The sequence below is a fragment of the Gopherus flavomarginatus genome, chromosome 4, assembly GCF_025201925.1.
Source record: "Gopherus flavomarginatus isolate rGopFla2 chromosome 4, rGopFla2.mat.asm, whole genome shotgun sequence".
Taxonomy (NCBI): Eukaryota; Metazoa; Chordata; order Testudines; family Testudinidae; genus Gopherus; species Gopherus flavomarginatus.
Genome location: NC_066620.1, coordinates 36,766,403 through 36,781,912, shown reverse-complemented (window position 1 = coordinate 36,781,912; position 15,510 = coordinate 36,766,403). Strand labels below are relative to the sequence as shown.

General features: G+C 42.8%; 1 protein-coding gene across 6 annotated transcripts in view; it reads left to right on the top strand.

The window, feature by feature from the left end:
- Positions 1-8,305, top strand: part of TTC7A (tetratricopeptide repeat domain 7A) — a 307,984-nt gene extending 299,679 nt beyond the window's left edge. For all 6 annotated transcript variants that reach the window (XM_050951817.1, XM_050951815.1, XM_050951813.1 and 3 more), the window contains one exon: positions 7,056-8,305. In XM_050951817.1, the coding sequence (XP_050807774.1) occupies positions 7,056-7,277 (222 nt within the window). In that variant the 3' untranslated portion in view covers positions 7,278-8,305. The remainder of the gene's footprint in view (positions 1-7,055) is intronic.
- The last annotated feature ends 7,205 nt before the right edge of the window (positions 8,306-15,510 follow it).

Below are 15,510 nucleotides of genomic sequence, written 5' to 3'. Positions count from 1 at the left end.
TTCATGTATTTTTTGTAAAAGCCTTCAAAGGATCTAGATCTAGCATGTCACACAACCCTCACTGAATAAAGATTAAATAGATTCAATAACTGACAGGTGGCAGACCATCATGTGGTGAGGTGATACTAGAACTACTCCCCACAGCTCAAAAATCTCAACTCCTTTGAAAGCGATGGATCAAGATCTATTCCTGGGTGGAGGGCAATTATCAAAGAGAAACAGCAGCAGAAATCATCTAATTGCAAATCTTTTGTCCTGTGATTCCAGTAAGCTTTGAATGTCCCAGGTTTAATCTTTGCCATTTTACAAAAGGGCTCTTTGTCATATCCTGATTTATGCACCAGATTCTGCTTACAACTTGTTCTGATTGTTAAATAATGACACAAGTGTACATTGCCCAGTAGCAATGCAGACTTTGTCTTGCATGAGAATATTACCACGAGGTTTCAAATGTGTTTCAAAGGCATTGTGCAGTATGCTGCTGAATAAGCCCAATCTCCTTTCAGTGAGCACTTTTCTGAAATAGTGCCAGATCCCGCTCAATGCTGAGCACTCTCATTGACATCCCTGAGAGCAAGGGCACACCCAGCATGTTTGACTTGCGAAGAAAATTGATGTTTTGACTTGGGAATGGAATTCCACCCCTGTTCTTCTTACTGTAATGGGTGAAATCCCTGCTCTCCTCTGTGGGGAGGGGAAATAAGGACATTGATTCTTGTGTAAAGAAAGATATCTGGACCCATTATTGTTATTAAAGGTGCCCTGCAAAGGATAACATTGGATGTGTCCCCATGCTTCTTTATGATGTATAAATATGACCTGAAAGGTTTTTTCCCCCAAAACAAAGGTTTTTTTGCTTAGTCTTCTATTCCTTATTTTTGCTTCAAGATCCTGGAAAAGGAAGAGGATGTTGAGGCTCTAACAAAGAAAGTTTTTCTCCCAGTTGTTTATAAGACATTTGAATTAAGCAGATATTCGCAAAAAGAGTATTTTAATTTTCTAACTAGAAATATCTTCCCCTCTCAGTCAGTTGGTTCTTATCTCTAATGTTATATGTTACTGGCTTTTCAGTCATCTATAACATCTCCCAGAAGGAGAAAGGAAGAGAGAAACTGCATTGCTAATGCAGAAAATTTCAAACAAACAAACAAAGTCCCTTTTAGGAGCCTTCTCCATGCATCATAAAGAAGTTAAAAAAAAAAAAAGCACAAAAAGGAGTTTCAAAACAGCCTAAATGACTTAAGAAGCACAAATCCTACAGGGACAAATCCTACAAATCAATGGGACTTGTGCTCCAATCCTAATGGCTACATGGAAATTGAAACTGAAATACCTACTTAAGTTATATTGAAATAGGGTAGTCCTGTTTCAGAATCCATGGACTGCACTGAAATAACTAAAGACATGGATTTCAACTGATAAGAGTTACTTGGATTCCATTTTCCATGTTGATCAGCCTCAGGTCACTTAGGCCCAGATCCTCAAAGGTATTTAGGCACCTAACAGTCTAAATACCTTTGAGAATCTGGACCCTGGGCAGTTTTGAAAATTCCACCCATAAGCCCAGTGTTCCTTTTTCTTTGCAGATCACCTCCTATGAATCTGGTTAAAGGCCTAAGTCCCCTTAAATCATAGTGCCAAACTCAGTATCTACATTGACTGTATCTGCATGCACTGATAAGTTACACCAGCATCACTTTGCTACCACTTCTCTCTACAAGAAAGTTTAAAATAAAAAAAAAACCTACCATGTTTCTATAAATCTTTCAGTGGTGGATAGAGAGAAAGGCCATCATTTCAATGCTATCTGTCTAGATTCACAAGCATTAACGTTTAGCTTCAACCAAAAAAAATAGAGGAGGAAAAATTAAACGAATTTGTCTTAGTTATCTTCAGACCACGTTAGGTAGATCAGTACCTAAGCTTTAATAGTTAGAGCAAAACAATTAGCGTAGGAAAGCAGCATGTTTATTTAACATAGTACTGGGGGAGGCTCTTGTTGCACTGTTCCCAGGACGGTGGGGTTTTTTGGGGTTTTTTTACTTAACGTTATGATAGATAGATAGATAGATTAATTTAAAAACCAGCCTCTCCTCTGTTGGGCCTGACCCTGCACTATTGAAGTTTATGGGAATTTTGCTCTTAAGGTAAATGGAAGTGGGATTAGGGCCTTAAAACCCATTGAAATCAATGGACAATATTTCAGTGACTCTAGTGCTAGGATATACTAACCATCTGTATAACCTAAATAAATGGGGAAGGAGGTAGCTCCTAAGAGCCCTCTTGATAGCCAAAAGAATCCTGCTGTTGAACTTGAAAAGAAAGGCTGTGCCAGGCAGTGATTTCTGCATTGATATGGGGGAGGGGGAGCACGGGGGATAAAGGACAACAATAATACAGCCCCTCCCTTTGCTTGTAATAGGAAGATGAAACCCTTAATCAGTTGTCTTCTCTTATTTATACTAATTGCTAATCTTCCTTAGATTTCTGATTTTATGAAATTATGCACACACACATGAAGCAGATGTGTTCCTATGGCAACTAAGGAACGGAACTTTCATTAGAAAATCTAAAAAAACTTTCAGCTAAAAATGTAAATTGCCCATCAGTGGGTGGCTCTATGAATATATTATTTTCTTCGCACTGTAGGCAGATTCCAGGTGGACTTTACATAGCAACAACATGCAGGCATTGTTTACAGCTAGCCAGACTCCATGGGGAGATATGGAACTCACTAGTGAGGAGCAGCTCCAAAGAACAAATACCTCAGAAAAACCAAGTGTTCAGTGGTGTATGTTACTGCACGGGATTCTGGGATTCTGTGGTCTGTAGTTCACAAAAACTGTTTGAGGCTGGCATGGAGATTCACAGTAGCTCTTCCATTCAGCCTCCTCGCATAGAACTAAGAGGAGTCCGGTGGCATCTAAAAGACTAACAGATTTATTTGGGCGTAAGCTTTCATGGGTAAAAAAACCCACTTCTTCAGATGCATGGTTTTTACCTCTGTTAGTCTTTAAGGTGCCACCGGATTCCTCATTGTTTTTGTGGATGCAGCCTAACACAGCTACCCCTCTGATATTTGACACACAGAACTAGCATTCAATTCGTTCTTTAAATAGCAAACATTTAAATAGTAAACATTGAAGTACTTTTTTTTAAGTTAGGATTGCAGAAGACTAGAACAAGTAGCATTGACAATCACTTATAATGAGTTCTCCATACTGACATGTTTCAGCAAGTCAGCCACTCCCATCAAGAGGCTCAGAAATGTTGATTGTAGCAACATTACCCAAAACTTATCTCCAAAACCATTTCAGTTTCTCACTGATTCAGCAACACCTGTTGAAGTCAATTGGAGTCTTTCTACTGAATTCAAAGAGCAATGGATCAGCCCTCTGTAAACTTGTAGATTGTTCTGATGAACTAAATGAGTAACTTTTTAAATGATTATTTTTCTTACAGTCAGCCAAATATTTATTTGTAACATTACATTTCTGAGTAAGGGCTACACTGTGTTCTGGGATTCACCCTGTGCTAATACAGTATAATGCAATGCCCAGTGTTGGTATACAGTCTCCTTCAGATGTAGTGTCCCAAAATATTTGCAGGGAGAAGTAAACTAAAAGGAGTGCCTCAGACTCAAGTAGACCAATTGTCATGCAGGCAGAACAGAAAATGGTGTGCAAGGATATGACAAAGAGCTTTGGCTACCTGGAGTGAATCCAACAGATGATCCTTGACTACAAAAGGCATCATTCACTTGAGACTGACATGAGGAAACTGTGCTGCAAAAGGACAGCTTTGCATGTTGTTATTTTTATTTGGTGGGTTTTGTTTTAATGTTCATGTAGACTGATGACCCTAAAGATGCACAGGTTACATAGTCTGGTCATAAACGCTTGATTCTGTTTCCAATCAGCTACCCACAATGGACCAAAATCTGCCTTGAGTAGACATATACAACTTCTGTTGAAGGTAAACGATATAAGCACAGATGTAGAGCAGAATTTGGCCCATTGACTTTTAATTCCTTTCAGACCCTGTTTTGTAAATACAGAGGGGGAAAGCGCTAGAGAGAGTAAGTGCTTTTGGGCTTTGAAAGTTCAGGTTTTATATGAAATAGTTATGAATGGATTTTCAGATCAAAATAATGTGTGCTCTTCTTTTGAACAAGGAAACCTTTGTTGAGGATTTCTTTGTTTGCTTAAAAGCATGTGGCATCTTTACTCCTTTCTCTTGTATGGTAATATTTTTCTGTAGTTATTGGTAACAGCTTACCGCTGCTATGCAGGACTTAGTCATGGTGATTGATTATGCACCTGCTGGCTACCTATATAAAGTAAACACAAGAAGACAAAGAAAAATATTTGCTACTTGCAGAAGAATACCCGTTGTTCATCAAACAAATGTTTTAGGCTGCGACCACAAGGATTTTAAAATATTGCACATCTTTTTATATTAGCTAGACACAGCTAGGCCGATCAAAGGTTACTAAAGCTTCTAGTTAAATTTATGACTGCAGCTACACACAACAAGCATAGGAAACAACTGAAGTAAGTAATCATCTATCACACTGACACCTCACTCTTTCTATGTATCTTTATAAGGGTATTTGAAATGAAGTACTTTCCTGCAAGATGATTTCCATAGTGAGGCACATTGTGTTCACAGTGGGCGAATACTGCAACACATTTTCTGTGATTATTCACTCCATTGTAACACTGAATTCTATCACTTGGGTTGACACCTCTTACCTGTTCAAATATGAATATCCTTACAAACTGATTGAATTAATGACAGAGACAGCACATTTTTAACAAATGATGGAGAATATTGAAATATGAACGCAAATGCTCTGCAAACCTGATCTTGAGAGTGAGGCTCTTCCAAATTTTTGATTGTCACAGCTCGGACTGGGCCCTTTAAGAGGGTACTGGTCCACGTGGCCTAATAAAAGGCAACTGGGCTCTGTAAAGAGCCAGAGGAAAAAGGAAACAAGAGGAGGAAGCTGTGACAGAGACTGCAGAAGAGCTGCCGTGAGCAGGATACCCTGCAAGAGACCCTTGATCAGGAGAAGAGTTTGGGCCTGAACAGATCTCCACCTAGGAGTGGCCTACTAAAAGCAGGGAATACAGTTGAACTGTGTCGACTTTATTTGGGACTTTCAGTTTTGCTCTGAACTTTGATGTTAAGAAACCCAGACCTTTAGGAGTAAGATGACCAGTGTCTGGTTTTCGGCCAGAACACCAGTAGAAAAGCGACCCTGGCAGCTCCGGTCAGCACCACCCCAGAAGCAGTCAGCAGGTCTGGCTCCTAGGCGGGGGGGGCACAGGGTTCCACGCACTGCCCCCACCCTGAGCACTGGCTGTGCACTCCCATTCACTGGTTCCCGGCCAATGGGAGCTTGGGGGGAAGTGCCTGTGGGCAAGAGCGGTGCATGGAACCTCCTGGCCCCCTGACCTAGGAACCAGACCTGCTGGCTGCTTCCAGGGTGCACACAGCGTGGTGCCAGGACAAACAGGCAGCCTGCCTTAGCCCACCCACCCCCCACTGTGCCACTGACCGAGAGCCAGCCGAGGTAAGCCCACAGCCCAACCCCGAGCCCCAACCCCCTGAGCCCTCCCCAAGCCTAGAGCCACCTCCTGAACCACAAATCCCTCATCCCTGGCCCCACCCCAGAGTCCTCACCCCCTCCTGCACCCCAACCTCTTGCCTCAACTTACAGCCCCCTCCTGCACTCCAAATCCCTTGGCCCCACCCCCCAGCCTGGAGCCCCCTCCTGCACTCCAACCTTTAATCTCCGGCCCCACTCCAGAGCAAACACCCCCAGCCCAGAGCTCTCACCCCCTCCCAGACCCTAATCCGCTGCCTCAACCTGCAGCCACGTGCCGCACTCCAAATCCCTCAGCACCACCCCCCCAGCCTGGAGCCTCCTCCTGCACCCCAACCCTTCATCCCTGGCCCCACCCCAGAGCCCACACACCCTAGTTAGAGCCCTCACACACCCCTGTGCCGCAATTCCCTGCCCCCTCCTGGAGCCCCATCCCACACACTGAACTCTTCATTTCTGGCCCCACTCCAGAGCCCACACACCCCCAGTTAGAGCCCTCACCCCCTCCTGCACCCCAACCCCCTGCCCCAGCCCAGTGAAAGTGAGTGAGGGTGGGGGAGAGCGAGCCACCAAGGGAGGGGTAATGTAGTGAGCGGGGTCGGATAGAGGTGGGGCCTCAGGGAAGGGGCAGGACTAGAGTGTTAGGTTTTATGCCACTATAAAGTTGGCAGCCCTACTAAGGAGGGGTGTTTGAATAGAGAGAAAGAAGCCTGTGTGTGGAGTTTCTGAGGAGCCCTGAAGAAGGGAAACTGAGGCAAGATGCTCCAATACCTCCCTGAGTCATGAAGAGGTGCTTGGGAGGCAGCTGCATGTCTGCATTACTAAACATACAAGTGTTAATTTAGCCCGTGGTCTCTGGGTAATTGGTCTCCCAAATATTTTCCTCTAGGATTAAAGGCTTTACAACCTCTGTTAAATCCATCCACAATCAAATCAGTGCGTAACTGAGGCCACGTCCAGACTAGGAATTAAAATCGATTTTAGATACGCAACTTCAGCTACGGGAATAACGTAGCTGAAGTCGAATTTCTAAAATCGAGATACTCACCAGTCTGGACGGGGCGCCATCGATGTCCGCGGCTCTCCGCGTCGATTCCAGAACTCCGTTCGGATTGATGGAGTTCCGGAATCAATGTAAGCGCGCTCGGGGATCGATACACCGCGTCCAGACTAGACGCGATATATCGATCCCCGAGCAATCGATTTTAACCCGCTGATGCCGCGGGTTAGTCTGGACGAGGGCTGAGTAGTGGGCAACTCCTCTTCTTCAAGAATCATTTTGTGCTGAAGATCCTCTCTCCTCTCACAGGCTGATTTATCGTTCCTGTCTGCTTAGAGTGTTAGCGCCTTGGGCAGACCATGTATTGTACCATTGTGGAGCACACTATGAACTGACAGTGTTAATACTGCTAGGCACTAATACAAGACTGCTGTTTATTTGCAGGGGCCCATACTGAGCAGGCTCGGGCGGAGAAGCCTGGCTCAGAAGGTTTTGAGAGATGCAGTCCAGATACAGAACACCAATCACCAAGCCTGGAACAGCCTCGGAGAAGTATTGCAAGCTCAAGGAAAAAATGAAGCTGCTGTGGAATGCTTCCTAACAGCTCTGGACCTCGAATCCAGTAGTCCTGTTGTCCCTTTCACTGTCATACCGAGAGAACTATAAAGCTCTTCCTTTCAGCCAAGCACAGCCCTCCAGTGGGTGGATGCTAAGAAATTTACACAGCAGAAACTCTGGGTTAGACAGCAAAATACAATTGTAACTTTTAATTCCAGGATTTGACTCTGATCTATGTGTTTAGCTGAGGAAAAACCCAACCTTAGAACAAGTGACATAGAGAGGACAATTTCTTCCAGCTTCATAGATATCTGATCTGACTCCTGTTGAAGTCAGTGGAAAGACTCCTGTTGATTTCAGCAGGAGATGGCTCGGGCCCTAGATGACTAAACTGACAGTAGTGTAGATGCTGCTAGAGTGTAGCTGTAAGAAACACTTGTGTTGAAAACAAATTTCATGCACCTTTCAACTTTTTTTGAGAAAGACTTAATTTAAAAACAACCATGAGCTAAATTCAAACCTAGTGTAAGCGTGTGCAACTCTATTAATAAAGTAAGGGAAGCTGCCCAACTTACATCAGAGCCAAATTTGGCCATATATATATATGTGTGTGTGTGTGTGTGTGCACAGCCACATTAGTAGGTGAAGAATGATGACAGAATAATAGCTGTAACTCTTAAATACACTTTTTACAAAACTCTTTTAAAAGACCTGCTAATACTTATCTTCACCCTGCAGTGCCATACTGCAAACACAGTCAATACTCACAGTAGCTTTTGACTGGACTGATCTAAATTAAGACATTTTTCTATGGGCAGCTGTGGTGGCGTGAACCACAGAAGTGGAAAAGTCAAAGGCCTGATCCATTCAAATTTTGACTAGTATTAAAAATATTTTCTTTCAAATTAAATATTTATTGCAAGGCACTTCATCGGGTCAGCTCGTGTAAACTGTCTGAGTATCATTCTTAGTAATTACATACTCCAGCCGCTTTTACAGCAAGTATATTGCTGATTTCAGGCAATGTATTATATGTGTACCCTGTGCTTTACTTTTGCTATTGTTCTTGACAGAGCTTTTTCCTGCTCATCTATAAAACCTAGTGACTGCACAGATGATAAACATGTTTAATTGTTGGAAGCAGTATGTGTATATATACATTACCTTTATTTTCACTGTAGTTTTTTGATCAGCCATGGCCTCAAAGGAAATTGGCACCAGAAATACTGGGCCAGATCCTTCAGTATATTAGGACCACTTTGTGCCTCATCACCACTGTAATCTGGCCCTGAAGCTGTCTTGCCTGGCCAGAGAATATCAGAGTGATCTTCTGGTGGTGTAGCGCCATCCTCCCGTCTGCTGGTATAGTAGGGAAAGTGGGTGTGGCTGGCATACCCCTATGCTAAATGACTCTTTGGCTATGTTTTCAGCCCTGTAAGGCCATTGCAGCAAGTTAGTGCAGCCCTGAGTCTGCTCTAGCATGGCACAAGGAAACGCGCAGGGAGTGAAAAGGTGAGCTTTTGGTCACCTTTACACACAAACACACACCCTGTCTTTATCATGTGTGCTTTGGCTGTTCATAGCTGATAATCTGGTCCATTATTTCCAACTATTTTTAAATGGTTTTGGACTGAAGTATTCTTTATACTATAGCTCCACCATATATTTGACTAGTTTACCCTAGAAATAATATCTTCATGCTATATAAATATAGAGGGTTTATTTGTAAAGACCCTCAAGATTCTTCAGTTAACTTGCTGTCTGAATTATTTGCAATGATTCAGAAATTTAAAGACTACTTGAATTGTTAATTCTTGAGTATCCCGTTTACAGTAAATACAGGAGCTGCTGATGTGGAAGAGGACTGTGCTTCTCCTCCCCCTCCAGGCTCTTTTTCCTTCTAGGGTACTCTTCAAGGCTTCAGTGCCAAAGAGGAGTTAGAGTTCAGTGATTTTCTTTATCAACATTTTATTGAACTCTTAAACCGATTTTATCATGTTGATGTGACAATCCAGATCATTGTCCATTCACCTAAGCATATGCAGTGAAACCAGTATGTCCATGGAAAAAGTCTCCCGCTTGAGAAGTCATTGTATGGTCATACGAGATATGAGTGACTTAAATGAGACTTGTCAGGCCAGAGACTGGCTTCCAGGGGTATGCTGCATTTCCCAGCAACCTTGCATGTTTGCAGTGACACCATCAGCGCAGGAAGTGGAGTGTGAAGGATTTAAAACAATAGAATGAAATGAGTTGCAGGAGCAGGTGGAGCTGAACCTGTTTTCCTACAGGAAGCTATAAATAAAGCCAACCGGCTCAACAGGTTGGCTGGGTGTAAAGGTTGTTGTTCCATTGGTGAGGTGTTATCTAGTTACTTTGAACCCAATTCTGCCCTCATATACCTAGGTCCAGATCCTCAGCTGCAGTAAATAAACACAGGTTCACTGACTTCCATAGAGCTATGCTGACTTCCACCAGCTGAGGATTTGGCCCAATTCCCACTCACCTCAATGGGAGCAAGCCCTTTGTATGGGCCAGAGAAAGGAATCAGTGTGCTCCACCATCCACATTTTCTTGTTCTATTTCAGTCTATGAAGCACTGGTGCAGTAATTCAGATATAAGGAGAATCATTTAGAGCAGATACTAATGTCTGTCTGACTCTTGTAATTCCAGCACGACTGCTCTAGAAGTGGCATATGACTCTTATCCTGTTATTGAACTGGTGAGAGGATGGGGGGCTTCCCTACTATCAAATGAGTAGTACAGAGTTCCATATTTTTACCCATCCCCACCTGCACCACTGTCTGCATTACTGGCTTGTATCATCGGCCTGGTCTACATTGGGGGAGGGGGGGTCAATGTAAGATACGCAACTTCAGCTACGGGAATACCGTAGCTGAAGTTGAAGTATCTTATTCCGACTTACCGCTCGTCCTCACCACACGGGATCGACGTCTGCAGCTCCCCGTGTCGACTCCACTACCTCCGCTTGCTCCAGTGGAGTTCCGGAGTCAAGGGGAGCGCGTTCGGGGATCGATATATCATGTCTAGATGAGACGCGATGTATTGATCCCCGAAAAATCAATCGCTACCCGCCGATACGGCGGGTAGTCTGGACATACCCATAGTTGTTCAAAAAAAATGATTGCCTTTGGTGAGCTAGAGCTTCATGTTTGGGAATATTAGAGGTCTCACAGAGCTCAGGCTCCTCAAGGTATGTGAAATTTATGAAATGCCCTGTATATGTCATCTAGTCCAATAATCCCAATCTACTACGAGGAAGTACGCTGCATATGTTAATGCAGGTTAACTGCCAGCAACAATTATACCAAAAGGTCTCTGCTCCAGTTGTTGTGTAGTAAGTGAACATGAGCTATTCCAAATGTCGATGGGAATTACATGCATAACCCCCCCGCCCCCCCTGCATCAGTGCAGTAGTAGTTCTAGTTCATGAATATTGCCTAATCCATGAACTAGAAATGTGCATGTAATAAATTTAGGCCCAAACCTGAGACGTGCTGAGCACTTTAGGGAAGATACTAAGCACCCAGAACTCCTCTAAGGTAGCTTGGGTTTTGAGAAGTATGGATTCCATAGGAATTAATCTGTAGCCAAGCCTCAGTCCTGCCACTTCAACTTTATTTTACCTTGAGTAACTTGGGTGTGTCCAACAGGAAGGAAAATGTTTAGACCCTTTTCTCTGTGTGTGTGTTCAGCAGTAAAATAAAAGTATTTATATTTCCCTTAGCTGGCAATTAGATTCTTTTCACACTGTAAAAAAAAATTGGAAAGCTTTATTTCATTACACCAGACTTTCATCTCTGAGCTCTTCTACGCAGAAAGAGACCCGGAGCCTCAGCCGTAGCGGGTGTGGATTGTCATAGCTCCACTGAAGCTCTTGGCACTATGACAGTTTACACCAGCTGAGGATCTGCCTCCTGGTGTCCTCATTTGTACAGAGAATACAGAGAGCTCCATCAGCAGGGCACCTGGACCCTGCATGGTACAAGAATTTCATTCTGTTTCTGTTGGTAACAGCAACTATAACACTGATTATTGCAATATTTCAGAAGCATTATTTGTCTTTTCTTGATAATAACTAATAAATCAAATAGAGAACAGTCCTATGGGGTATTTACTTGAAAATCCTCTAGCTGGGTATTAGAATGGGAACAGCAGTGACTGCTGTGGTTCAGGTGATTTCCTTTATAAAGCCCTATTATCGGAGAGTCCTGGCAAAGAAACAGTTTGGTCATTGTTTTTAGTGATGGGACCTAGGTGATAAAATAACATTTTCCCATGATAAACATTCTTGTGACCATTTTGCAGCCAAACCAACTGAGGTTTGATAGTTGCAAGGGTGTCTGGAAACAGTCCTCACAGAGCAGCCTCGCTCCAGAAATCATTGCTGTTGACTGGACTGAGCGTTTGACAGTCGTGCACTGAGCATGTGTAGCTGAGGGGTTTATTGAGTACTCCCCTAAGGTACGGCCAAGGGGTTTATTGAGTGCTCCCCTAAGGTATGGCCGAGGGGTTTATTGAGTGCTCCCCTAAGGTACGGCCGAGGGGTTTATTGAGTGCTCCCCTAAGGCACGGTGCTCTGCACAGCCTGCAGACTGCAAAGCTAACCGAGCTACTTAGTGAATTGCCTCATCCAAATGATTCCAGTTAGCCAGGTACTAAGCATTTTAGGTGCCTAGAAATCCAGATTTTCTTTCTCACGTACCTGCTGCTTTCGCCACCAAAATGTTCCCATAGCAAAGAGGCATGTGCTATATTGTATCTAAAGTTATTGGAAAGACCCTCTGATACATTGTGTTAATTTGCAAATTGGTATGTGATGATGCAAATCAAGACTGGCTTGTAATTTGCACACAAAAGGAGACAAAGTTAAGGTTGTACATTCAATCTTAACTTCGGCACATCCTAACTTTTGAGTGCTTCGCTGTAAACCTGAATGTTCTGTTAATGTAGGGGTCTTGGCATTTTTTTTCATTCAATATGAAAAAGAATGTAACATTACAAGATGCTTTCACCAGATGAATAAATAGACCCTGTGGAAATAGAACTCCTTGTACACAGTCATTTCCTGCTGCTTTAAATGTTTTTAACATATTCATGCCACAAATATTTCAAGAACTATAAAACCAATATTTTCATATTAACTGGCACCTCATGTGCCAAATGAGTTACCGATTGTAAAAGGCATTTTAGCATGTACATAGCAGTTCCTGGGAAAAGCTGTTGTGTGTCTACAAGCAGAACAGGGACAAATGCTTCCATCAAGGAACTGAGCAGGGAGGTGGGGAAGGAATAATGTGTCCTCAGCTGTTTGGCTTTATTGCCATTTAAATGGGCATCATGCTTTTCCTGTGCTGCTGTCAGTACAAATGGGGGAAACATTAACATGTAAACACTTCCTTAGGAATCACTGCTGTGGATTTGGTCAATAATGTGGTTAATCGGCTTTTGGGTATGCACAGTCACACCTCAAATTCTATCGAGTTAAATAGATCTTCATTCAGCTTCCACGGGACTAACATTTACATATTGAACTCACCCCATAAGGTTAACACAGTAGTTTGTAAAAAGCTGCCCTTCTGTTCAGCTGTGAGAGGCATCCAGCAGAGGCTCCTCCCGTGTACAGGGTAGAGCTCAACCAGAATGAAGCTCTGTGGCTGCTGAGCTGTGGGAGCTACATATGGCAGCACAGCAGGTACATGTAAAGTCTGCCCTTAAAAGTGATTTGCAAAGGAGGGGGAAATGGGTTTGTGGCCCCTTTTCTGCTTGTGATCTATAAAGGAGAAGGGCAATGGTTATTCCCGTCTCCCTCCCACCTACACACACAGCCATTTGCTTTTGCCCCTACTTATATCAGGAATGTCAAGTCTTCCCATTTTTGGTGGATGACTTTTTGGATGACGTAAGTGTATTGGGAGTTTTCTCAGCCCTTAATGCAAATTCTCACATCAGTGAGTTTTCATTTTGTTAGGACTTGTGATATCCTATTCCCGCTATTTCTCTGCTTCTTCACAGCATCTTCTAGATAGGCGATACCTGAATTTCTGATTTAGAAAAGAAGCACACAAAGTCTTTGTTTTTTAAATAAACATTTTAGGCCTTCTTTAGTCATCATTAAAATTGAATCCTCCAGACAGATCTGCCTGTCCATTTACAAAGCAATAAAAATGACTGTTTTGTTGAGCAGCTATGAAGCCCACTCAGCTCTTGGTCCCAGCAGATTTCTAAGACCCTGGTCTAATGCTTAAAGTTAAGCATGTGCTTAGATGCTTTGCTAACCATTGTACAGTAAAATAAAAGTCACTAGAGAGGATTTAACAATGGATTATTTCATTGAGAAGTGCCCTACAATCTACCATCCATAATCTAGGTGAGTAAAATCCAGTTTTGTTTGATTGAAAATATGGTTTACAAATTCTGTTATGGCCCCACTTCAGTGACGCTGCTGATGACAGAGGAGCAAGACCTATTGGATTCAGCAAACGTAATAAACCCATGATTTTGTCCTGTAATCACCTTATGTATAAAGAATGGTGGTGGGGGTTGCAAGTCCAGGGTCTCAAAGGAGCACCACCCCAATCACAGCAAGTATAGGAGAAAGTCCTTTCCTTTATTGGCAGTTTCTTATCATAGCAAAGTCCAGTCCCACAACTGACCTTCTTAGCCTAAGAGAGAAACAGACAAGTAATCATCTATATGAGAGTAACAGTGAATGAAAACCAGCTCCTTGGCAAACTTCTATCAGGGTCCCATTTTGAGTGATATAAGTTTTGCTGGCATAAGTGTTAGTGTGCACCGCACTATGATGGCAGGAGAGCTTCTCCCACCAACATAGAGCTACTGCCACTCATTGGGAGTTGCTTAATTACGTTGACAGGAGAGTTCTCTCCCGTTGACATCGAGCAGCTACATGAGAGATCTTACAGCAGGGCAGCTGCATCGATGCAGCTGTGTCACTGTAAACTTGCTAGTGTAGACATAGGCTTCCATTCGTGCAAAAGGTACATAAACTTCAGTGGCCCAATAACTGAGTTCACAGCTTTTCAGATGATCATCCCATCCCATGATGCTGCATTCCTATCTCACTGCATTATTTCTTCTTCCAAGTTCCAAGAGAACAAAAGGCAAAGGTCAGGTTACCATGGTTGCTTAACTTTTTCAAAGACTGCTAAATCACTGGCTTTTGAATGCTTACCACAGGACACTTGAATAGTGCTTCCATTTACCAGTGCATCAGAACGTTTATATACACACACAAAGAGATATATCTAGAGCAGTAGTTCCCAAACTGTAACAACCTGTGAACCCCTTTCGCTAAAATGTCAAGTCTCGCAAACCCTCTCCTAACAATATTTCCAGGGATTTTTCTCCTGTACCTGAGTATAAAATAAAAAAGCAGTGATCTTGGCAATCTATAATTTGTTTTTATGACATGCTTATTACACACCATTATTTATCATTACAGTACATTTATTACATTATGAAAACGGCAACACTCTTCCAAGATCTCACTTTCATAGCTTGTATCAATTTGACTAAGCCTGTTATAAGACAAGGCTCCTATGTTTTAATGAAGAAGTATCAGATGTGAAACAGCATTAAGGTATTTAAGAAGCCAGCTCAGATCATTCCTCCTACACAACATTCAGGTCTTGAGCAGTCCAGGCAAACAACGCACGTTACAACAAAGCTTAAGCTCGTTCTTCATAATAATTTTTAAAACAATGCTAGCTGCCTATTCAATTTTAAAAACAGCAAAAAATATCCACCTCCCTTTCCATTTCTTAGAAGGAGTCCTGAAGTTGAAAACTCCTCAGTGTGATAGCTATGCTTGCTTTGATCTGCTTAGCTCTTGGAAGTCCAGGGGCTCTGGGCTGCTGGCCCTGTCCTGCCCAGGGTCCCTAGGGACAGCTCTGGCCGCCATTAGGGAATTTTTTCCCTAGAACCCCCTGTAACATTTCGTGAACCCCAGTTTGGGAACTACTGATCTAGAGTACACGCTTGTTTGTCCTTATAGCTTGGGAAGCTGGGAGACATCCAAAACTTTTGGATAGCCAGGCATTTGAATAAACAGACGTTCTTTTTTGAGCCGCAGTTTCACTGATATAGAAATATGGGGACTGAAGTGAGGAAGGCTGATGTTTGCTTAATACTTTGCACTTTACTAAAGAGCTTGTCCTGCCACGCTGCTGAAACAGGATTAGGTCTCCATAACTGCGGGTAGCTGCTCTGAACTGCTATACAAACACAAAGCTGTTGATTAGCACTAACAGGCACTAAGAGGCTAATTGAGAACTTATTAGCATGTGATTAACTAAC